Source organism: Drosophila takahashii, chromosome 3R, assembly GCF_030179915.1.
Source record: "Drosophila takahashii strain IR98-3 E-12201 chromosome 3R, DtakHiC1v2, whole genome shotgun sequence".
NCBI lineage: Eukaryota > Metazoa > Arthropoda > Insecta > Diptera > Drosophilidae > Drosophila > Drosophila takahashii.
In genome coordinates this window covers 5,869,999-5,895,885 of record NC_091681.1, presented here as the reverse complement: position 1 = coordinate 5,895,885, position 25,887 = coordinate 5,869,999, and the positions used below count along the sequence as shown (strand labels likewise).

The following is a 25,887-nucleotide window of genomic DNA, read 5'->3' as shown; positions in this document are numbered from 1 at the left end:
GGAAAAACAATTTTTTGAGTGCAGATGAGGAAAGGGGAAGAAAATGGTTTTTTATGAATGCAACTATATTGTTTTGTGAGGCCCATTTGGGTCAAATCGCAGAATCAAACACAACTTTTTTTTTCGATAGAGCATTGAAGTATAAGGATCGGTTCTTTTTTTTTAACTCTTACCGTTTTTTATACCCTTGTAGAGGGTATTATAATTTCAGTCAGATGTTTGCAACGCAGTGAAGGAGACGTTTCCGACCACATAAAGTATATATATTCTTGATCAGCACCAATAGCCGAGACCATCTAGCCATGTCCGTCTGTCCGTCTGTCCGTTTCTATGCGAACTAGTCTCTCAGTTTTAAAGCTATCGCGATGAAACTTTCCCGAAAGTCTTCTTTCTATTGCAGGTAGTACATATGTCGGAGCGAGCCGGATCGGACCACTATATCTTAAGACTCCCATAGGAATATTCAAACAAATATAAGAAAATTAATTGTAACTTTGTAGGAAGTAGGCGTTTTGATTCTTGACTACTTAAAAACAAAATTTAAATAAATAGAAACGCTGAAAATGGAATCCCTGGAACTGCACCGAGTAAGCATTCTTTAATCTACAAGGGTATATAAGCTTCGGCTGGCCGGAGGTAGCTTCGATGAATAAAAATGTCCTCGAATGGTGCAGAGTTTGTCTACCTTGTCAGCGCTCTAAGATCCACAAACACAACCACCTCTTACCAGAAAATATCGACGTGCCAAACGGCAGATTAGACCACGTTCACCTCGACATTGTAGTTATGCCATTACAACAAAACTATCGGTACTGCCTGACTATGATTGATAGATTTACGCGATGGCCAGAAGCTGTACCTCTCTCAAATATTACTGCTGAGACAATAGCTAAGGCGTTCTGGACTCACTGGATATCTCGATTTGGCTCTCCGAAAACGATAACTACGGACCAAGGAACACAATTTGAGTCAGCAGTTTTCAAACATCTTGCTAATTTGGTTGGAACTAAACACATACACACGACGGCCTACCATCCTCAGTCAAACGGACTTATAGCCCAGCAAGCAATTTGAGCGTTTTCTGACTGTTTTCTGATACTTTTTTCTGAGCATTTACAGTCATAAAGTGTGCAAAAAAGAGTCCGGAAAGAGTGTTTTTTTCTTTGAAAACGGTCGCACTTTAAGAGGATGATTTCTGAGTCCGATCTGACTCTTTTCTGACTCAGATATAAGTGCTTTCCGTTATTTTAATCGCGATTTTTACTTTGATTTTCCATACCATCGTTCAGAATATGCTCAGACATAAGATCTTTTTATGAGCCTATGCCTAGAGCACCAAATGTGCTCCGAAAACGCTCTTACTTATGTGCCGACTCAGAAAACACTCTGAAACGAGGCTCTTTTCAGACACACAATTAAGAGCGCTCCTAACATTGCTTGCTGGGAGAGAGGTGGCACAGATCCGTTAAGTCATCCTTGATGTGCAACAGAGGTACTCCGTGGCCGGAGTTATTGCCAACAGTTTTGCTTGGACTTCGTACCTGTTTCAAGGAGGACATCAAATCGTCAGCCTCAGAAATGGTATACGGAACACCTATTCGACTGCCAAATGAGTTTTTTACCGACTTGGACGATACGGTTGACCCCACCTCTTTTTTGAGCATCTTTCGAGAGCACATGCAACAAGTGCGACCGACATCAAAGCTTGCCAGCGGACAAAAAAGAACAATGTGGCAACACTTGATAACTTGATCGGCGAGAATCAGCGAGCTACACACGTGTGTTAATAATATTTATTATCTTTGTATTCCTAAATCTAAAGAAACTTAAATGGCAAACATACTTCGCCATATCTCACTTAGAAAGTTTCGCTGAGGACGGACGTGCTTTTCAATCGTTCCCGACAAAGTTTAGCCTATCGTTGAAATAAGTCTATCTTTGTATCCCAACTTGGATTTTCTTATCACTATTGATACGCCGCTTCACTGTGAAAGCCAACTTTAAATAGACAGTGACTTTATTATTACATTTTTAACAAATTAAAAGAAGTGCCCCATCAAGTTGCCAATCTCAACAGTGTTATTGTTGTTTGGCTTTATCGTCTCACCGGCAGCGCTCTCGTTTTCGGTTCGCTCAGCGTTGCAGCTTTCCGTTACAAAGCTAGCATTTCTCGAGTACAAAATCGGGCTTAGAACATCGCCTGCATATCACGCTCTCCCGCTGCCTCCTCTTTGCGCCCCTCTTCGTTGGACATACCGCCGCTGGACTTATCGCTCTACTGCTCTCTTATCCGATCTCGCCGCTTTTTCTCTTATCAATTTTCAATAACTCTTCGACTACACTAAAATGTCTTTACTTTGCTGCGCCAAGAAATACGAATTTAGCGGAACCATCTCTGGTGATAACTACTTGATGTGCTGGCTGTGTGATAACTGCTCACATGTTAAATGTGGTGGTGGTGGTCATAATGGTAAAATCGGAGATATTGTTGGGAAACACAAACAATTTTACTGGACCTGTACTTCGAGCCTAAGCATTACCATGGAAATGAGAACTTTCATGAGGGAAACAAGATCTGGATTTCAAAAGGTTCGGACTCAACTTAATGTCCTCTCTAACATATTTGGTTCTGTCGAATCTTCATTTCTTTTTTTTTTTTTTTTAACGGTATTTTATTTATCGAATCTTCTCTCTTAGAGACTAACGACAAGTTTGCAAATCTTAATCTAGTTTATATATTTTAATTAATTACAAATTAATAATTTTTTTTGTAATTTTTGGAATAACGGCCCTAACTATTGCTGCTGGGTGGGGAGGTCTCTTCGCCGGAGTCGTGTATAGCTTGTGGTCCAGATTAGAGACCGCGCAAGGTCATTAGGATGGGCCTGGAGCTTGAGATTATACTTTGTTTTCGCTTTGTCGAGTTCGTCTTTAACTAAGCCTATGTTTAGATCTTTATGAATATTTTCATTCCGTATATACCACGGCGCTCCTGTTATAGTTCTCTGTATCTTTGATTGAGCTCTCTGGATTATTTCTAAGTTGCTGGCACATGCGTTTCCCCATAGCTCGGACCCATATGTCCAAATTGGTTTTAGGACTGCATTATACAAGAGTATTTTGTATTCTAATTTTAATGGCGAGCGGGCGTTAATAAGCCAATGTAGATTGCTGGCTTTAAATTTTAAATGATTTCTCTTAGCTTCGATATGTTTACGCCAAGTGAGTCGTCTATCCAGGTGGACTCCTAGATATGTTACTTCAGTTGTTTGTGGCATAATAATGTTGTTCAGGGATAGTGAAGGGCAGGTTTGCCTGTTTAGGGTAAAAGTAACATGTTTACATTTTTGTTCGTTAACGTTTATGCGCCAGTCTGCTAGCCATTGTTTTAGAAGGACGAGGTGATCTGCTAGGTGTTGCGTTGCTCTAAGAGGACATTTAGACCGACTTAGGATGGCAGTATCATCGGCGAAGGTTGAGGTTGTTGTAAGAGTGGATGTCGGGAGGTCTGCAGTATAAATAATATACAATGTCGGCCCAAGCACACTTCCTTGGGGTACTCCAGCTTTTATTGGATGATAATCAGAGATGAAATCTTTGCATCGCACTGCGAAGCTTCTTTTTTGTAGGTAGGACTCCAAAATTGTATGCGTGCTTTGTGGAAGTATTAATCTGATTTTATGAATTAAGCCGTCCAGCCACACGCGGTCGAAGGCCTGTGCGACATCCAGAAAGACAGCGGAGCAATATTCTCGCCTTTCAAATGCATTTCGTATCTCGGAGGTTATCCGGTTCACTTGTTCAATAGTTCCGTGTTTTTCACGAAATCCTATTGGTGCATTGGTATTGCATTGTGGGCTTGTAAGTATTGCTTGATACGACTGAGGAGGAGCTTTTCAAATATCTTTGATAGGCACGGCAGAAGGCTGATTGGCCTATATGACGATGGCTGGGACTTGTCCTTTCCGGCTTTATGGATCATTATGATGACAGACTTCCTCCATTGTTGAGGATAATATCCCAAATTCATCATGCTGTTAAATATTATGGTTAGAAGATGTATTGCACAGTTTGGCAGTTCTACAATCATTTTTGGGGTGATGAGATCGTGACCCGGCGCTTTCTTTTTGTCTTGGGACTGTATGATTCTTGTAACTTCTTCTGGATGGTATATAATTTGCGGGCTAGCTTCAGGATTGGAGATTAATGGCAGCACAAAGCTATTCGTAGCTGGAAGTGGTTTGAAGACATTTTCTAAGTTGTGGGAAAATGTATTCGCCCTCTCTTCGTTGCTGCGGTTCCAAGTTCACTTTCTATTGGTGGACATATGCCTGACTTAGCTTTCCACAGTGGATATCTTTTGCTATTTGGTGAGAGTTGCTTCATGAAAGATAGTTCATCTGTATTTTTCTCAGCTTCTAGTGCTTTGCGGAGCATGCAATTGGCTATTTTTAGGCGCTCCTTGGAGGCTGGGGATCTATGGGATTGCCACTCTCGACGAAGCCTTCTCTTATTGTATAGCAGTTCTTCGATGTGCCTAGAAGCACGTCTGCTGTTAAATGGTTTATTAGATGTTATAGGTTGCGTGGAATGTTGTGCAGCCAGTGTAATAACACTCACTAACTCTTCAACTGAATTGTCGAGGTTTTCTTCACAGGAAATGTTTGGGCGGTCATTAATATGAGTACTTACATACTTTCTGTATTTGAGCCAGTCTGTTTTACCAGTAGTTAGAGAATGTAACCGTTCTGTAACCTGAGGGTGGTCGTAGAGGTGAAGCAAGATGGGCGAATGATCTGATGATAGATCTGATAAGTGCTCCACACGCACATGAGCCTGCGGCACTCTTCTTGTGATAGCAAAATCAATCAGGTCAGGTTTCTTATTTGGATCTGTTGGCCAATATGTAGGCTTACCCGGAGAGATAAAGTCAAGCTTGTTTCGCGGAGTTATAATCGCGTTGTAGAGTTGTTTTCCCTTGGGGTTGATGAGTCGAGATCCCCAGTGGGTGTGCTTTGCATTGTAGTCACCAGCTGCTATAAAGCGGTCACCCAATACATCGAAGAAGTTTAGGAACTCTGCTTCGGTAATAGCGAAGCGCGGTGGGCAGTATATAGAGGCTAGGTTTAGGTAGCCGCTTTGGGTTTCGAGGTGTACTGCTGTTGCTTGAATATAAGTCGTAGCGAATGATGGCATCTCGTAATGCCTAATGCGATTCTTTATCAGAATTCCAGTACCTCCATGAGCCTTCCCATCAGGATGATTTGTCGAATAAAATGTATAGCCAGTAAGATGAAAATAGTTTTCATTTGTTAAGTGAGTCTCTGATATGAGCATGGCGTCAATGTCATATTGATCAAGGAACTGCATAAGCTCGTATTTGTGCTGCGAAACGCCATTCGCATTCCAGAAAGATATTTTAAAAGTAATCATCTAAGATTTTTGTTTGACTAAAAGCTCCAGGAGGAGATTTTGAGTGCGCACAAGCTCCTGCAGAGTTTGCTGCATTGCTCCCATTGTTTTTGTTATAGTTGCCAGCATTAATTCTATACCACTAGGTAATTGGGATGTGTTTACGCAGATACTTTCCGAAGTATGGTTCGATGCCTGTTGCTCCAACAATCCTGGAGTGGTTTGTTTATATGTAGGTGTTGGAACTGAAGCGTAAGACCCGTTGTTGTAACTCAGCGCCTGAGCAAAAGAGACTCCCGGTGTCGTTGTTGATGGTATGTATGGAAGATTTTGGCGGATGGCTGGGTTTCTAGCTGCAGTTATTTTTTGGGTTAGGCGGTTTTTCATCTCCTTATAAATACGGCAACCTCTGTAGTTGGCCGTGTGGTTTTCCCCACAGTTGCTACATTTTTTGGCAGATTGGTTCTCCTTATTTAGAGGGCAGTCCATAGTTAAATGTGCATCCCCGCAGACAACGCAGACTGCGCGAAGTTTGCAGTATGTTCTCGTATGATCATATTCTTGACAGTTCGTACATTGGATGGGTCCATTCCGTTTATGGGGTTCCTCAACCGTGATTCTGCGGTGCAATAGATATTGAAGCTTGTAGATTGGGTGAACTTCATTTTTATTTAAAGGCATATTTTCCGGTGTCAGTTCTATCTTGAACATTGGCTGGGGAATTTTGTTTCTGTTTATTATGTTTATAGCCGTTTTGGCATTAAAACCCTTTTCTTTAAGCCCATCTATTATTTCAATGGTTGGAACTGTTGATTCAATTCCTTTGATAACTACTTGTAGGCCTTTGCTACTTTTGAGTTGATAGGTATAGTAATTGGCTTTTCCCTCATCTAGGTATTTGGCCACTGATCGATAATCTTGTTCATCGTTTGCCTGAATTTTGGTTTCATTTATGTTACCTCTTTTTATAGAAGTGACATAGAACTTGTTAGCTCCAATTAGGTCAGTTATTTTTTTTAATAAGCTCAGCACAATTTCCTTGACGAACATATATGGGTGGTGGCCTTGGTTTCTTAACAGTGGTTGTTTGAGTGGCAGCATTATCTTCGTCTGTGTCACTAAGAATCGAAAATCTATTATTGGTCAGCGTATTTTTCGGGACAGTGGTAGTATTTGATTTTAATACTTTTGATGCATTGGTTTTTTTTAGAAGATTGCGGGCTTAATTTTCTTTTTATTTGCACATAGCGATCGATTCCAGTTTGTATTAACGTTCCGTTAGCATTTTTCGTAGGTTTTTGTTGGGGGAAGGGGAGCTTGCCGGTCAGAACTGACGATGCCGGGCGCTGAGTGACTGCAGTAGATGTAGTTGTTGTTGTGTTGGTTGTTGTTGTTAGTGTCGAAGTCACAGTGGTAAATACGGGCATTGTGCTGGTAGTTGTGGTAATATTGCTTGTAAGGTCGTAGGGGTCGGGGGACGGGCATTGGTCACTCCACGGCTCATTGAGTGCTGTGCCGCTTGCGCATAATAATGCAGGGGAGAGCGAGCGCGCTCTCGCTGTGTTCACTTGCAATGTTGCAGTTTTCTTTGGTACTATTGACTCATCAGCTCGTATACAAAAGTAAGCGTTGTTTCTGATTGACGAAAGTCGACGTTCGTCTTGTTGTCTTTTAATTTATACTTTATAGATTATATTAGTAATTTATCACACTAATCTAAAATTTTCATGGGCAACACGAGCACTTGTACCCATGCCTACCCAGAGCTTCTTTTCGCGAATTAAATTCGGTTATTTTCACTATATTTTGTAATCATTCGGCGGAGCGATACAAAAATACGTCTGATGTCGTTGACAGCACGGTCACGGTCATTTCTGGGCCTCAAACTTCTGGGTGAATCCCCCAGACGGAATATTCCCAATATTCAACTCAATGTTGAACTTATTGCCGATAATGCACTGCCCTCCGTACCTCGTTCGCCGTTGAATATCTCTGCTACATCGATCACTATCAATACACTTAAACCAGCCTTACCTAACGCCTCAAACAATGACAACCCAGCTAAATCTGTTAAAACTACTGCTAACGCTCCTGATTCCGCTGACGCCGATCGTACTCCACTGGACTCAACTTCCCTTCATTCTGAAGTTCCAGATGTTGGTCTTGGTACCTCATCTTCCGCACCACGACCGCTTATGGAATTCTCACCTTGCCGACCGTCCGGAACTGCTGGCATCACCAACGCTACCGCAAGTGTTCCCAGTCCCGATGAGCTGCCGTTAATATCTGTTCCTCGCCCATCTGAATTACCATTGTGCTCAGTCAAACTTCGGAAAGCAATATTTGTGTCCCGCTTGTCACCTGATACTACGCCGGGAGCCGTCAAAAATCATCTGTGCTCCAAGTTAAAAGCTACTCCTGATAATTTTATAATTAACAAATTTAATTTTAACCACACGCGTAAAATTTCTTCATTTAAAATTTTTCTTCCCGACAGTCTCCTATCAGATTCTTTGAATCCTGCATTATGGCCTAGTGTCACTATTGTTCATGAATTTCTGCCTAAAGTCTCGAGCCAGACTCCCAATATTACCGGTTCAAAAAACTATGTTGCTTTTTTACCGTTAATTATCAAAACGTACGCAGTCATTTGGGTAAACTTAATCAAATTCACACTAACAGCGCGTCATTTGACTTTGATGCCATCGCTTTTACCGAAACCTGGCTTAACTCTTCCGTTTCCGACCATGAAATCTTTGTTCATAAGTTCTCTACTTATAGAACGGATCGTTCTTCTTTTGCTGGTGGTGTCCTTATCGCGGTAAACAATAATTTCTCCTCTGAGTTATTTCCTGTTGCTAACGATGTTGGCATCGAATTCGTTGCTGTAAAAGTTTGCATTGGCTCAGCTTTCATCTTTTTGACCTGCTCTTATATTCCCCCAACGTCTGATTCCACAGTATATTTTAACCACCTGTCTGCCATTCAGTTTGTGATGTCTGCCGCGGGTCATGCAGACCAAATAATTGTGATGGGTGACTTTAACCTTCCACATATTTCTTGGATTCCCTGTGATGACTCTAACCTTTTGCTACCTAACGTTTGTCATGATTTTATCGACGGGATAACAGACCTCGTCGCTCAAATCAACTCAGTTAAAAATAATCGGAATAGACTTTTGGACCTTATGTTTGTTGGCGATGCTGCTCTTGCAACAGTTTCTAGAGTCAATCCAATTTCCCTTCCTGAAGATCCTTATCACCCCACTCTATCTATATCTATTGAGCTTTTAAACCAATCTTACAAATCTACTGCACTAACCCCCTGTCTAATAAAATGTTTTCGGAAAACAGATTATACTGGCCTAAATATGTACCTTTCGAGGATTGACTGGTCATTTCTATTAGAAATCCAAGATATGGACTCCGCCGTTCTACAATTTTACAACTCCATTTATCCGGCATTGGAAGCTTTTGTCCCTACACAGGATATATCCCCTTCTTCCAAGCCCCCGTGGTTTTCCAAACATCTCTCGTACCTAAAAAACAAAAAATCCAGGCTTTATAAAAAATATCAAAAATCCGGTTCTCTACTTGATTTTGCCCGTTACTCCACCATCCGCTCCCAATTCCTTACTGAAAACAGTCAATCCTATAATCTATACCTATCACAGTGTAAAGACAACTTTCGCACTAATCCAAAACAATTTTTCTCCTTTGTTTGTTCCAAGCGAAAATCTAATGCTTTTCCCCCGTCACTTCGCTATCTCAATAAAACAGAAAATTCTGCTCCCGAGATTTCCAACTTACACTTCGCTATCTCAATAAAACAGAAAATTCTGCTCCCGAGATTTCCAACTTATTTGCATCTTTTTTCCAGTCAACTTATTCTTGTAAACCCTACAACTCCTTAACACCATATGAGTCAAAATCTGCCAAGTGGGCCACCCCTGTTCCGGAGCTCCGATTTTCATCGAACTTTTTTACTTTTCCGGTTCACAACGAAAATATAAGAACTTCATTTGAACGGTTTTGCGAAATTTTGAGTTTTACCGGAGTTATAGGGGTCAAAACATGGCATTTTTGACACTTTTTCGAAAAAGTTGCACTCAGTCATTAATTCATAACTTCGGAACGGTAGATATCTTTACGATGTTTTCACTAATCGCTCAAGAATTATTATGGCTTTCCATAAAAAAATTTAAAAAAAAATTAAAATTTATTTTTCTTAAAAATAAATCAACATTTTTTTTTAGTTTTTATTTTTTTCAGTGTTCTTCACCAGCTATAGAGCTTAAAACCATTTGAAAATGAAGTTTGAATTAAGGTGCCAAGCTGCATTTAAAACACTGTGCCCAAAATCTGTTATATCCAATTACACTTCTTTTTAACTTATCAGTTTCTTTGTTCTGCCTACCTAGGATCTGGAATGAGTCTTACATAATTCCTCTTCATAAAAAAATGTTCTCATGTGGACATTGAAAATTACCGTGGCATTGCCAAACTATCAGCTATTCTGGAACATCTTATCACTCCTCAACCACAACATCTCTGTAGCTCTTTAATATCTCCTTCTCAGCATGGGTTTATTAGTCATCGATCAACGACGACCAATCTCCTTGAGTTTTCTCACTTGATGAATCAAGGTTTTCAGCACCGTCTACAAACCGACGTCATATTCACAGATTTTAGTAAGGCTTTCGACTCAGTAAACCATTTACTGCTTCTGTTAAAACTTTCTTATTTGGGATTCAACAACCTTCTAAAATGGATAGAGTCGTATTTAACAAATCGCACCCAACGAGTTCTCTTTATGAATGAGCTATCTCACACTGTGGATGTGACTTCTGGTGTTCCTCAAGGCAGTCACCTTGGACCGTTACTTTTCGTCCTTTTTATAAACGACCTACCTCAAGTGATGTCATACTCATCTATTTTTATGTTCGCCGATGACGTCAAAATCTGCTTCTCCTATTCCGATTGGTACCTTCATTCTCACCTTCAATTTGACCTCGATGAATTTCATAAGTGGTGCGTCGGTAATCTCCTTTTCCTAAACCATGCAAAATGCAAACTTATGACTTTCTCCCGTTCCTCCCCGCATCTTGTCTCCTACAGCCTTGGCGATCACAACCTAGACCGCATTACCACCTCAAATGACCTTGGAGTCCTTTTCGACCATAAACTATGCTTCAATAGCCATATTACTGCAATGGTAAACAAAGCCAAGGGTGTGTTAGCTTTTATAAAGCGATGGTCCAAAGAATTCGATGACCCGTACGCTACCAAAACACTGTATGTAGCCTTAGTACGTCCGATTCTGGAATACTGCTCCTGTGTGTGGTGCCCGCAATATAAGGAGCCTCAGACCATTATCGAATCGGTACAAAAGCAGTTTCTGATCTTTGCACTGCGTAATCTTGGATGGGATTCCGGCAGACTACTTCCATCTTATCGAGGCAGACTTAAATTAATCGACTTGCCGTCTTTACAACACCGTAGAATTTGCAATGCCATAATGTTTGTTCATAAGCTTCTCGTTGACTCTGAATCACTCCTTTCCAATATACAATTAAACGTCCCATTCAGATTTACTCGTTCCTTCCGTCCTTTGCGCTTGCCTTTGTGTAGGTCTAATTATGCCCAACATGAACCTTTTCGCGCACTATGTAACAACTACAATAGCTTATACAACATTTTATCTTTTGAATTACCTATTAGCACTCTTCCGTCAAATATTTTAAGTCACCTCGAATCGATTGAATTGTAATAAGTTAGTGTATCCCTAGTTAAGCATATGTTAGCAGATAATTGTTAACCAACTAAATAAATAAATAAAATAAATAAATACTTTATAGGGTCGGAAACGCTTCCTTCTCCCTGTTACATACTTTTGCACGAATACAATATACCCTTTTACTCTACGAGTAACGGGTATAGCATAGCTCCATACTTTAAACCAAAAACGGATCGCGTAGTCGGTGCGGAAAAATTAATTAAGTGGCCCAAGCGGAAGTTGGTTGGGGCTCATCTTCTGGGCTTTCAAAGATTTCCACAAATAAAGCTTAAAATAAAAATATCATCTTGTTTGGTTAAAAACTGTGGGAATGGTTGATGTTTTAATCAAGGAATTTCGCATTTTTCGAGAGTCCTGGGAGTCCATACTAGAGCCCTGCACAAGTATACTCGAAATGCCCTTTGACTCAAATTTCAGAAAAACAGTTCGAGTAGATCAGCTCATAGAAATTTTCGGATCAAGTAGCTCAGCTCAAAAATTTTTACGTTGAGCTGTTTGTTTGATCGAAAAAAAAACAAGTATAGTAGATCATAGATATAGTTTTGTAGATCAAGTATCTGAACATACCTAAAAAATTTTATGTAGCAAAGGGCTGAAAAATGTTATGATATTGAGCCATACTATACTTTTGCTTTTCCGCGAAATCTTCAGCTAATGAAAATGCAACATTTGCATTGTTGAAGATTGGTCGTAGGGAGTTTGAAAAGTTATCCTCGATGGACCGCGATATCTTAAGAATGGGCAAGGGATTGTTGGGCTCGATAGTTTCTTGTAACCGAAATTACAAGATCCATTGAGGATCATATTTTCTCGATTTATGATCATCATGTCTGTTCGTTATCAATGTTGCTCAACATGACCAACGTTCGTACGCTATGTTGCTCAACATGATCAACGACCAACAACTCTAGCAGTAGTATTATTGGTAACAGTATCAGGCGTCCAGTTACACCCACGGCAGTGGGTGTCTCACTGTCAAGATGTCTCACTACGGTTGACTCGATGTCTCACTGTCAGAACTTTCTGCAGAGTCAACCGACCCAACGATACAAACTGCTACCATAATCAAAACATTCTGACCTACTCCAGATTACAACCAATTCCACTATTCTTTACACTAAACTTCCGTGTTATCCAAATAGTATATAAGCTAGTACCAAATTCACAATAAATCAGTTATCAACACATCTTCCTTTCTGATCTCCGGGAAGAGGCCTCGTATACAAACTTATATTGATCTACAAGCCACGCTTGGGATCAAACAATGGTGACCCCGACGTGATCCTTGAATTTCCAAGGATCACACTTACAAGGAATCATTAACTGATTCTTTTGAACCACGCTAAACTAAAGTCCTCCAGATTAAGCACATTACTAAAGGTCCTCCAGTTCAGGCACCTCATTAAAAGTACTCCAGATTAGGCACATTACTAAAGGTCCTCCAGTTCAGGCACCTCATTAAAAGTCCTCCAGTTCAGGCACAACACCAAAGTCCTCCAGATTAGGCACATTACTAAAGGTCCTCCAGTTCAGGCACCTCAATAAAAGTCCTCCAGTTCAGGCACAACACTAAAGTCCTTCAGATCAGGCACATTACTAAAAGTCCTCCAGGTCAGGCACCTCACTAAAAGCCCTCCAGTTCAGGCACAACACTAAAAGTCCTCCAGACAAGGCATACCACGTCAAGGTCCTCCAGAAGGAACACCGCTACCAGGTTTAACAGGATCTGTGGCAACAGTTTCGTGATCTGGACACCGAGATTAGAGAAATGGCACGACCACGAGAAGACGCAAAACCACTACCACCAGCACTAAAGGAGCTAGACGCATCAATAAGCAAGGCAATCCAGTGCTGCCATCACTCAGCTTGAAAAACAGGACAGATAAGCCACAAAAAACAGGGAAAAAAAGGACAAAAAATTTAAGAAAAGGACAAAAAAAAGGACAAAAGTAAATGTGCCTACATTTTTCTGTTTTTACCAATGGGTTATATATTTACTTAATATAAATGGATTTTAAATAAAATTTAATTATGTAATGATCTACTGCGCCCGACTCACAACCTTCTTTGTTTGATCATTTTACCATGGTAAATTTTTGTGAAAATCGTAGGGGAGAGGTCTGTAGGTTGAGCCACCTTTTGTTTTTAGTCTCCCATTTGGACATTCGCTTTTGAAACTTCACGTGTTAGGTACCGATCGAAAGCTTAGTCTTTTAGCTGTAAAATAAAGCAACAAAAAAAATTTTTTCCCCTTGGGAAAACTGAAAAATAATTTTTTTTGAAAAGTGCCAAAAAATGACAATTTGAAAAAGAGGTCTGTAGGTTGAGCCACTTTTTAAAGTCAATAATACTCACACAAAAAGTACTCCAAACTATAAGGAACTATTTATTTATGTTAATTTAATCAATTTTAGTTCGTCCTAAATTATTCCCCATCCATTTTTTAAGAACTTCGACCAAATAACAATTAAAATCAAAAGGCTCTTTGAACATTCACTTTTCCCCTAATATCAAAGAAATGTGCTAGGCAGAAAGCGACCTCTGTTGGCCTAAGGCCTTTTTCTATGAAAAACGGGTGTCTCAACTTACACAAAATGGGATGTTTTGGGAAAAAATTAATAACTTTTGTTCTGACTGTCACATTAAGCTGATTCTTTTTTTAATTAGTTAACAGTTAATATACTAATGTTTTAAATCTCTTACCAAGTTAATTTAAGGACGTTATTAATTTTAAATGGAATTTTGAAAAAAGTAGACAAAAACTTTTTTGGTGCAAAATGGTACACGACTCTCACAGCTTAAATCTGGCTAGAGCCTGGCTTATAATGTTTTCCCCAAAAGTTGTGTCACTAAAAAGGACTACAAAAAAAAAAATAAAAAAAATTTTTTTAATGGAAAAGTTTTGAGAAAATTGAGTGTCTCAACTTACAGACCGTCTCAACCTACAGACCTCTCCCCTACTATAAAGAAAAACCATCGACTGCTTTACGTCTCTTTGATAATTTGTAAAAAGAATTATTTTTTAAGTGCCGAACTGTAAGAATGATGGTTAAAAAGGCATTTTAGCAAATAAAAACAGGTTTATACACTTTCGACTAGCCAAAATAACACTCAAAACCTTTTTTTTGAAAAAAGGATAGATTTCCGGATAGGGGATGTTTGAAATTTTTTCCGGATAAAGCCGTTAAAAAAAGGACAGATCTGTCCGGAAAGAGGACAAAATGGCAGCACTGAGGCAATCCGACTATTGCAATTACGATGTACCGAAATGAAATCATCCCTCAACCTAGCGTCCCATGCTACTACCATCACACCCGCACTACAGCGCCACATCGATGCGCAATGGGCATTGGTGAGACAGGCTCATGATGTGATAGAAGTAATACCAGGCGCTTCAGACATCGCCGCTACAGAATTGGGTCAAGTACAGTCACTTTATGAAGAATACGAGACGACGCTGTTACGCAAAGATGACTAAAGCTAACGTTATCCCAACCACCAGTCAACCTACCTGAGTTGGCTGGGGAACACCTACAATGGCCACAATTCCACGACCTCTTCATGGAACTAGTTCACAATCAACCGTACCCTCCTGCACAAAAGCTACATCTGCTTCAAGGTGCACTTAAGGGGGAAGCAAGAAATATATTAAGAGATACAGCATTCTCCCAAGGAGAATATGAAGACACCTGGCGACGATTAAAGACCAGATACCAAAATGGGAAAATATTAATCTTCACTGCACTCGCAAAGATTTTTGACCACGAGCCCATCAATGGGTCGGCTACTAAAATCCGAGCGCTTCATGATACTGTCGAAAGATCTCTAAGCACCCTTAAAAGTCTAGAAATCGACACACAGACATGGGATCCCATTTTAGGATTCCTAATACGAGAAAGGCTCGATCACAAGACACTAGCAGCATTAGAGGACGCTGCCGACGCACCCACAGAAGTGCCCACTCTACCAAGCGTTCTTAGTTTCTTGGAACGAAGATCTTGCATGCTAGAAATATTGGATGAACAAACAAGTAGAAGACAGCCAATGTTCGCAACCGATTCAACCATTTCCGACTGTAAAACCACAGGAGGCTCAAGCCTGTGCAATGTAATCACAGGTCTTCTCGAAACAGGAACCTCGTGTGATGCAAAAATAGGGCCGGGCTTAGAAGAAGGAGTAGGCGATCATGCAGGACCTCATCCGGTTTTTGAGGAACAAAAGGATGACAATCCGATGGATGACCTCCAACTCGAAGAGCTGTGTACAAATAACCAATCTGTCGAAATAACAAAAGATAGCGAACGGATAAAAAGGAACTCTTATAATGAAGAAAGGATGCATTTAACGAACTTAGTATTGGTGGATCATGACATAATTGAGCCTGAAGGTACTTGTAACCAAGTAAGAACTATCGAAATTGACTCAACCGACCAAGGACCAACGATTAGACCGAATAAGTCCTTGCAGCTAGCGGAAAACCAGCCAACAAGTAAACTCTTTAGAAAAATCAGCTCAACTTCTCATCAACTTCGAAACTACACAAATTCCGAACTGTTGATGATATTTCTAAAGTTAATTAAGAACCAATTAAAGTTTGTTGCAGGAATTCCACATACTTTAGACAGTCCAAATGATCAATTTCTACAAGGTCACAACTTCAGTCCTCACGGTAAAGCTATAATATTTGTCGCAAGGGCGATCGTTCATCAGCAACAAGAAAACAGGAAGGACGTTAATCAGAAGCTTAAATCTCGACAGCAGAAGGAAGGATCCGACACTTTCATGGAGATACAAATCGGTCAAGAGGTGACCGACATCACGCTTTAATTGAGGGTACCCCTCAATGGGGGGGAGAATGTTCGTTATCAATGTTGCTCAACATGACCAACGTTCGTACTCTATGCTGCTCAACATGATCAACAACCAAAAACTCTAGCAGTAGTATTATTGGTAACAGTATCAGGCGTCCAGTTACACCCACGGCAGATACTATTTGCTGATCAGCATATTCTACATAGTCAATGTCTCACTGTCAAGATGTCTCACTACGGTTGACTCGATGTCTCACTGACCCGCCAAGCAGTCAGAACTTTCTGCAGAGTCAACCGACCCAACGATACAAACTGCTACCATAATCAAAACATTCTGACCTACTCCAGATTACAACCAATTCCACTATTCTTTACACTAAACTTCCGTTTTATCCAAATAGTATATAAGCTAGTACCAAATTCACAATAAATCAGTTATCAACACATCTTATAACTCCGCGGTCTTCCTTTCTGACCTCCGGGGAGAGGCCTCTTATATTGATTTACAAGCCACGCTTGGGATCAAACAATGTCTATCCTTAAAAAAATTATTACACTTTATTACACTTCATCTAAAGAATTTAACATTGAAGGAAAAACGATATATTTGTTCTCTTATTATAAATTAATGATGTTGAAATATTAATTAGGAACTTTTCAATCTGTTCGGGCTGTTCGAGCTGTCCGAATAATCTGAGCTGTTTGATCTGAACTGTTTTAAAGGTATCCGTTAGGAGTTTTGAGCTATTACTTGCTTACTCGATAATCTTATGAGCTATGACTCGAAAGTCACAAACAAAGAAAAAAGCTCTAGCTCAGAGCTGTTTACAAGTCTACTCGTGCAGGGCTCTAGTCCATACACACAAAAAAATTTGCTTGGTAAAATTGATCAACAAAGATAGTTACGTAACTATTAAAATAGTTAGGTGTATTTTGTTTTTGCTTTGGGTTTGTGTCTTTGCTAATTGTGTGTATTTTGTTGTTGTGAAATGACTATTTACTTAGTAGAATTGACAATTTTGCTGGTTGGGGCCTGTTTGACAATTATTACAGTTGATTTTACCAAGTTTTTTCTTTGTGTGTAATACACCTAATTAAAGGTATTGCTAAAACTTAAAGGATTTCATACCAACACCTCAAGAAAATAGGTTTGGGAGAGAGAGCGGAGAAAGTGTTAAAGTGAAAATTTAGAAATTTGGATCTGTTGGGGCCGGTGGGGATAAAAGGCCCCTCGCACTACGTTAGTTGTATTCCTACTGAAAATGCGCTTAATATGAGGGGTCATATGAGAAAATCGGACGCTCCGTTCAAAAGTTATACCGAAAACAAATTTGCGGGGGCCTAGTCAAAATGAAAATTTAATTCTGTTTGTCAGTTTGTTATAAAAGATATGAACAAAAGACAATTTTTTTTTTAGCTTTTTTTTTCAAAAACGCCTCTAACGATTTTCTTTAAAACTTTAAACTGTATAGCCCTTGAGATACCTTAAATTTTGGTATATAAAACATTACTGTAAAAAGTCACGTTTAAAAGTTATTCAGAAACGAAAATCGCCACTTTTGCCAGCTCAACACAACTAACTCTGCCTATAGGCTTATAAGCATTGAATTTAGTATGTGCGTATCCAAGCTGTATTTTAGGGTCATGGAATCATTTTAATTGTTTTAAGGAGTTCCAAATAGGAAACTTTGGTTTTACGACTTTTGGAAAAACCCACTGCTTTAGCGGGAAAAAAGCTAAAAAAAACTAAATTTCGTTAGTTCGTAAGTTGTACACTACTGAAGCTACAGACATGTGCTATACCTCCTTTAAAAAGTATTTTAAAATACTTAAACGCCTTTTTAACTTAATTTGTTTAAATACAATGGCTTACAAATTATGATTGACCAATTTAAAATTAAATGTATATATTAGCTCCTATGAGAGCAAAAGTTTAATAAAAGAAAAGTTCTGATATCAAATAAAAACACCTCTTAACGAGGTAAAAAACTAGTGACGATCGCACCTTCAACATAAAAAAATTCTGATATCAACATTTATGACGAAAAATAATTACACTCGTCATTAAATAGATTTTCTAATATTTTTTTTATTTGGCACGCTGCAATAGAAAATGCCTGTGAAGAGAAAAAGGCTGGAATAGTTTGCTAGGGCTGGCCGAATGAGAAAATATTAGACAGAAAATATACGTAAAAGTCAGTTCTTGTCTATTTTTATAACCTTGCAGAGGGTATTATGATTTTAGTAAGAAGTTTGCAACCCTATAAAGTATAAATGTTCTTGATCAGCATCACTAGACGAGTCGATCTAACCATGTCCGCCTGTCCGTCAGTTTCTACGCAAACTAGTCTCTTAGTTTTTAAGCTATCGGGATAAAACTTTCCCAAAAGTCTTCTTTCTAGTGCAGTTAGTGTATAAGTCGGAACGAGCCGGATCGGACATCTATATAATATAGCTCCCGTAGGAAGGATCGAAAAAAAAAACGTTAAAAAAATTCTAGCTTCTGTGTTTTTTAAAATATTACCTTCTACTCTTGGGGATATTACTTTTTTAATATTTCTGAATTTCGAATAAAATATTTAAAAAAATCGGGCGACTATATCATATAGCTGCCATAGGAACGATCGAAAAATTAATGGGAAAGTAATAGAAAATAAATTTGAGCTTTTTTGGTTTTTATTGTATTCTATTCTACTCTAGGATATGACTCTTTTTAGATATTTCGGAATTTCAATTTTAATTAAAAAAAAAAAAAATTAATGGGAAATTAATTGAAAACAAATGATAGCTCCGTTGGTTTTTATTGTATTCTCTTCTAGTATGAGATATGCTTTTTATACCCTTGTAGAGGGTATTATAATTTTAGTCAGATGTTTGCAACGCAGTGAAGGAGACGCTTCCAACCACATAAAGTATATATATTCTTGATCAGCACCAATAGCCGAGTCTATCTAGCCATGTTCGTCTGTCCGTCTGTCCGTTTCTATGCGAACTAGTCTCTCAGTTTTAAAGCTATCGCGATGAAACTTTCCCGAAAGTTTTCTTTCTATTGCAGCTAGTACATATGTCGTAGCGAGCCGGATCGGACCACTATATCTTAAGGCTCCCATAGGAATATTCAAACATATATAAGAAAATTCATTGTTACTTTGTAGGAAGTAGGCGTTTTAATTCTTGACTACTTAAAAACAAAATTCAAAAATAGAAACGCTGAATCTGGAATCCCTGGAACTGCACCGAGTGAGTATTACTTTATCTGCAAGGGTATATAAGCTTCGGCTGGCCGAAGGTAGCTTCCTTTCTTGTTTTTAATATATCGGAATTTGGAATTAAATTTAACAAAAAATGGACAACTATCTCTAATCCAGTAGAATTCAAGGGATAAAATTTGGTCAGTAGCAAATTCCACCCAGAACGGATTGACCCAAAAATCTAGAAAAATCAAATTAATTCGAAAATAATTAAGCGCAGAGTGTTATAAATGTTGTTAAAATGGTTTTAAAATGTGATATTCATAATCTTATGGCATACCCGCAAATAACTGCTAAAAGAATATTTCATTTACATTTCCACAACATAACCCATACATACATAAGACATTTTGTAACCGATTTTTGTGAACTAAAATTCCAATCGCATTGATAATATTAAAAGAACATTAAATATTCAAACCAATTGATTCTCTTGCTCTTTATTACACGTGCCTCATATTGTTTAAACAAATTCAAATGTTTAAACAATTTGATTCACGGCTTCCCTACCCACCTTCCTTCCTTATTATTAATATAATTCTAAACAAGGTGAAAAATTTATATAAAAACAAAAATACTGAAACAATAGAGAGCAGCAGAGGATCAGCATACAGAAGAAGCAGATCCTCCAACCGCCCAATGCAAGTGGGAATAATAGTCATAGTCCCACCAGCACCGCAACCACCGCAACCACCAAGCAAACCAGCAGCAAACCCACCACGCTGACCTTCGCCACTGCGGGCGGTGGTAAGAACAACGTGGTCTTCCTGCCGGCGAGTGCGGCGAGTGGAATGAGGGCGCTCACACTGGCCACCACCAGCAAGCCCAAGTCCAATGTGCTCGTCATAGGAGCCACCACCTCACCAGCGCCTGCGACTAGTGCTGCATCTTCCCCGAATCCTGCAGGAGGAGGTGGAACAAAGCCCAAGCCGAATCAACTCATCACCGAGGACACACCCATCGATATTATAAACATGCCCATCATTGTGGCCGACAATGGCAGCGCCACGGAACTCAATCATACTTCGGTCAAGAACTCGCCGCTCGTGGTGTTCAATGCCACGGATTGGGAAATGGAGCTGGATCAGGCGGCCACCAAGTCGGCGACGACGCAATCGAAACAAACGATAGACGATGTAATAATCGAGGAGGATGAGGACATCGAGGAGGAGATGGAGGAGCGGAACGAGGAGGAAGCTACCATGGACCTGAACAATAGCATCATTGAACTGCATCCGGAGTACGAAAGTGCGATCGAGTATGTGGACATGGATCTGGAGCTACCCATTGAGATCGAGAGCACCAGCAACATATCCCCGAGACGGCCACCACCACCTTGAAGGCAGCTATCGTCTCGGCATCTCCGCAGCAGCAGCAGCAGCAGCAGCAAAAGAAGCAATTGGAACAGCCACTGGCCACAGGAGCAGCTACACTTTAGATTGTTTTACCAATCGAGAATTAAGTTACCTTAAAGGATTCCCCATTTCGAGATATTCGAGTGAGAGAACGCACACAGCAGACCCGGTTCGAATTAGATTTAGTTAGTAGTTTTTAACTTTTATACTTTACTTTTAATAATCGCAACCCGCAGCCTTGGACACACAAAAAAAAAAAACTATGTAAAATCAACTATTTAATAGTGAAAACTGCCCCAACCCATAAAAAATAGAAAATGCCCCAAAAAATAGTAGATTACCTATAAAATAGTAGATGACATACAAAATAGTATTTAACCCGAAAAAAACTGTTGTTTTTCAATTATGTTTTTAATTTTTTTTACTTTTAATTTAATTTGTTATATTAATTTATATGGAAGTTATTTATAGACACTTACATTTCACAGATACTTAAACTTACAAATCAGGTTTTTTGCCTCCGCTGGGAATCAAGAATCGAGTCAAGCACTCTAACCACTAGGCCACAGAAGAATGCTTTTTGTAAAGGAAAATCTATAGACTTGAAATCAACATTTAACAAAAAAAAAAAAAAGAAAAATATCATCTGCAAAAGCGGGATTTGAACTCACGACCCAGACATACAATTTATAATGGTATTTTTAAAACAACAAAATATATGAAGGAAAACAAGAAAGGAAGCTAGCTTCGGCCAGCCGAAGCTTATATACCCTTGCAGATAGTTCCTATTAATTTACAAATCGCAAAAATGTTAATTTTCCTATTATTTCTCATTAATTTTGCGTTCGTTTCAATGGCAGCTATATGATATAGTAGTTCGATTTTGATAAAATTATAATCGAAATTCGAAAATATTTGAAAAGAGTTATATCCTAGAGTAGAAGAGAATACAATAAAAACCAACGAAGCAATAATTTATTTCCTATTATATTCCCATTAATTTTCCGATCGTTCCTATGGCAGCTATATGATATAGTCGTCCGATTTTGAAAAAAATTTATTCGAAATTCAGAATTAGATAAAAAATGACATTTCCAAAAGTAGGATGTTATTGGTTTAAAAACACCCAAGATATAATTTTTTTACATTTTTTTTCCCGATTGTTCCTATGAGAGCTATATGAAATAGTTGTCCGATCCGGCTCGTTCCGACTTATATACTACCTGCAATAGAAAGAAGACTTTTGGGAAAGTTTTATCCCGATAGCTTGAAAACTGAGAGACTAGTTTGCGTAGAAACGGACGGACAGACGGACAGACGGACAGACGGACGGACAGACGGACAGACGGACAGACGGACATGGCTAGATCGACTCGTCTAGTGGTGCTGATCACGAATATATTCCGACTTATATACTACCTGCAATAGAAAGAAGACTTTTGGGAAAGTTTTATCCCGATAGCTTGAAAACTGAGAGACTAGTTTGCGTAGAAACGGACGGACAGACGGACAGACGGACAGACGGACGGACAGACGGACAGACGGACAGACGGACATGGCTAGATCGACTCGCCTAGTGATGCTGATCACGAATATATATACTTTATGGGGTCGGAAACGTCTCCTTCACTGCGTTGCAAACTTCTGACTGAAATCATAATACCCTCTGCAAGGGTATAAAAATAGTAGTGTTACGATATTAATTGTGGTGTTACTATTTAATGATCCAAAAAATAAAACAACAAAATACATGAAAAATTCAGAAAATAGTGAAATACTATTTTTCTATGTTAATTTTACATAGTTTTTTTTTTTGTGTGGAGCAAAGTGCAAGATTATCTATGCTAATTTGTGGAGCCTAAGTTAAAGATGAGCGTAAAGTTAAGTTGCCAAATCACACAACCACCACCACTGTTTTAAACATAAATTATCGTATAGTGAAAAGTATACCCTGGAATTCGTGTTAGTTTAAGTTTAACTCTTTTATTTCACCTTTCATTCAATACTGCAATTGTCGGAGCCTGGAATCGATCCACCTTTCTCTCCTGTAAATATGGCAGTTGCCCCAGCAGACTTACCCGTAACCACCACATATATTTTTGCCTAGCATAATTTCATTGTAATTTAGTTGCCTAGATTTATCCAGAGTGGAAGCAAAATTGTACACACAAAAACTTCGAGAATCACGTGAGAAAGTGAGAAAATTGTTTAATTGTTCAACTTGAAAGATTTCTTAATTATGTATGAGATTATAGACCCTAGTTGACCCAAACCCAAACCCGAACATGTAAATATCAAATGAATTTCGAAATGCAAACCTAAAAATATCAATGGTAAAATGCAGTAATATGGAATTGCCTTTCTTGATGTTTTTTTTTTTAATTAGTCGAATATATAAAGCAAAACATTGCTTCGCATAAATATTGGTTTCCCTTATAAGAGTTGTCTACAGTGGATACCTTCTAGAAACCCCCATATTAGCTAAATCGCAAAGTGTATTTGCTTTTTATTTACCTTTTCGTTACCTAAACAAAAATATTTCCTCTAACTTCATAAATCTTAGCCAATATAATCATATTGGTTTTTGGAGAGCTATCCTTTAGAGAAAGAGGTATGTTTAAGCAATGTTTTGGTGGAATTTTTTATGAAAACAAGCTTATTTTCTAGATTTACACGCTTATCGATTTAAAATTTAGTTACATGCTCAATCCAGTATGACACTCTATATTTAGACAATATGTTTTGGACAAAGTACTAATATTGTGAAGAAAATTAGTGTAAGGATTTGTTTTGAAAAATTAATTTGTTTCTGTTCTGTGCAGCTGATAACTTACGCAAGCAATAAGAATTTTAGAAATTTTTTGGCAAATTTTTTTTTATATATTTTTTAAGTAGACTGCATAGGACAATATACTGTTGTTTTTGCGGAAAATAAGAAAAAAGTTATGATAAAATCTTTTCTCGGCTATGGGCTAAAAATAAGGAATTTGTAAATTTAAATTAAGTAGCAAATATAAAGCAATGCTTCATTTTCAATTTTAATTTCCGCAGGCGAAGCTGCGGGCTACAAACCCTGCTAGTATTATTATAAAATTTAAAATGTTTGCGATTTGAAAGTTAATAGGAATGATCTGCAAGGGTATATAAGCTTCGGCTGGCCGAATCTAGCTTCCTTTCTTGTTTTTGACTTGTCTTCTGTTGTTTATTTATTCTATATGAACGCTAATATGTGACATTTTTCTGTACTGAATGCTTCATTTACATGTTAAATTATTAAGTTAAAAGTGAAACAGCTAGCAATTGAGGTATAGAGGTAAAGAAATACGCTTTAGAAAACGCTAAGAAAAAATGTCTATAGCGACATGTCCCGAGCGAATGTGTTTAAAACTGCATAAAAAAAAAGAAAGGAAGCTAGCTTCGGCCAGCCGAAGCTTATATACCCTTGCAGATCAATATTATACCCTTGCAGAGGGTATTATGATTTCAGTCAGAAGTTTGCAACGCAGTGAAGGAGACATTTCCGAACCCATAAAGTTTATCTTGATCAGCATCACTTGTCGAGTCGATCTAGCCATGTCCGTCTGTCCGTCTCTTTCTACGAAAACTAGTCTCTCAGTTTTGAAGCTATCCGCTTGAAACTTTCCCAAGAGTCTTCTTTCTATTGCAGGTAGTATATAAGTCGGAACCGACCGGATCGGACAACTATATCTTATGCTGATCAAGAATATATATACTTTATGGGGTCGGAAACGTCTCCTTCACTGAGTTGCACACTTCTGACTGAAATCATAATACCATCTGCAAGGGTATAAAAACTGCAAACAATTTTTGAGTAAAACCATTTCACAGCGACATGATTGGACAACACTCTAAAATAAATCGCATTCAAATATTCGATTAGAGTCCGCTAAGATCTGGTTTTGAAGGAACTTTCTCAAAATCCACTTCTGCTTTTGTCCCGAGCGAATAAGGCAGTTTTTTGACGATATCTTAAAAACTAAAAGTGGTACAAAATCAAGATTTTTACAAAAAATAGAGCTTGGGAAGAGTGAAAAGAAAAGCCCATAATTAAAATTAAAACCATTTTTTTCCAACTCTAAAGGTTTTAAAATTTTCCGAGCGACAATATGAAAGTGGCCATATATACATTGCCTAGAATTTTAGACAAACGTTACCCGACACTTAGATTGCCTAAAAATCCCGTTTTAAGCCATTTTATTACGTAAAATTTAGTCACAAAATTCCTTGGGTAATATTTTAGGTCAAATGACCTTAACGTATATTTATTATTATAAGTTTGGGATTTGAAAGATAAAAACTTTTTTTTATTAAAAAGTTTCACTTTTAAAATGCGTTGACAGCTAAACGAACCAAGAATTTGTTTGCAAATTACAGAATTTTTTGAACTGTAAGGTAATTCTTCTTATCGGGAATCTTTTTGGTAAACGCAGTTCGAATTCGAAGCTAATACGATTTTAGGTACATTTTTCATTTTACATAGCCTAATTACACTTATACATATTAGTCTTAAAGTCATAAAAATTACGCCCCCCGGTTTATGATTATAGATAAAGCAAACTACTTTCCGGCACTTATGCAGCGAAAGGGTTCTTTGCGAGTATTAATTGTACTCACATCCATTCTGATTAGTTATCGTCCAATTGCCCAGCTCTATTACTTCCACCTTATCACCGTGGACGCCGAATACAAGAAATCCGCAAAGTAATCCGACCAGCACTGCGCCGCTGGCGCCTGCATACCGCTGCTTCATCTGATAATTGGTGGTCGTTCCAATTTAGTAGAGTTATTTTAAAGATCACTCCCTTTTTTAGTTAATTTTTTTAAATACTCATAGTGCGTTAAACAATGCGAGAAGTGGTTCCGCCGACGGACAACCCGCGAATGCGTCGATTCGTCCGACCATTTGAAACGATCGTTGAAACGACAAATGAGAGTAAGAGTGGTGACTCTCTCAAAGTCAGAGAGACTAAAAAAACGCATCGATAATAAAATAAGTCTCAAAGTCACGCTCCCCTAAACTCAGAAGTTCTTGCTGAAGAGAAATTTATATACGCTATGGCACTTTTTGTTTGTATTGATACTGGTGGCTTCAGGGAACAACTCAGTACACATAGGAAAACTGTGTAAACTGTAATCGTGTTTTCAGGAACGTTTTTTTAAAAAATGAATTAAAATTACCATGATTAAATCAGTGCCTCTGGTTATTAATCTCCTTTAAATTGTAACCCTAGAAAATTCTTT

The 25,887-nt window shown here is 38.5% G+C and overlaps 1 protein-coding gene across 4 annotated transcripts in view; it reads right to left on the bottom strand.

Annotated features, from left to right (window-relative positions):
• beta-Man (beta-mannosidase) overlaps nt 1–25,541 on the bottom strand; it is a 67,079-nt gene extending 41,538 nt beyond the window's left edge. For 3 of the 4 annotated variants that reach the window (XM_044394783.2, XM_070217032.1, XM_070217033.1), the window contains exon 1: nt 25,261–25,540. In XM_044394783.2, the coding sequence (XP_044250718.1) occupies nt 25,261–25,396 (136 nt within the window). In that variant the 5' untranslated portion in view covers nt 25,397–25,540. Of the gene's footprint in view, nt 1–25,260 lie in introns of all 4 variants that reach the window. The other variant, XM_044394784.2, reaches the window with a different exon arrangement.
• Nucleotides 25,542–25,887: the final 346 nt, after the last annotated feature.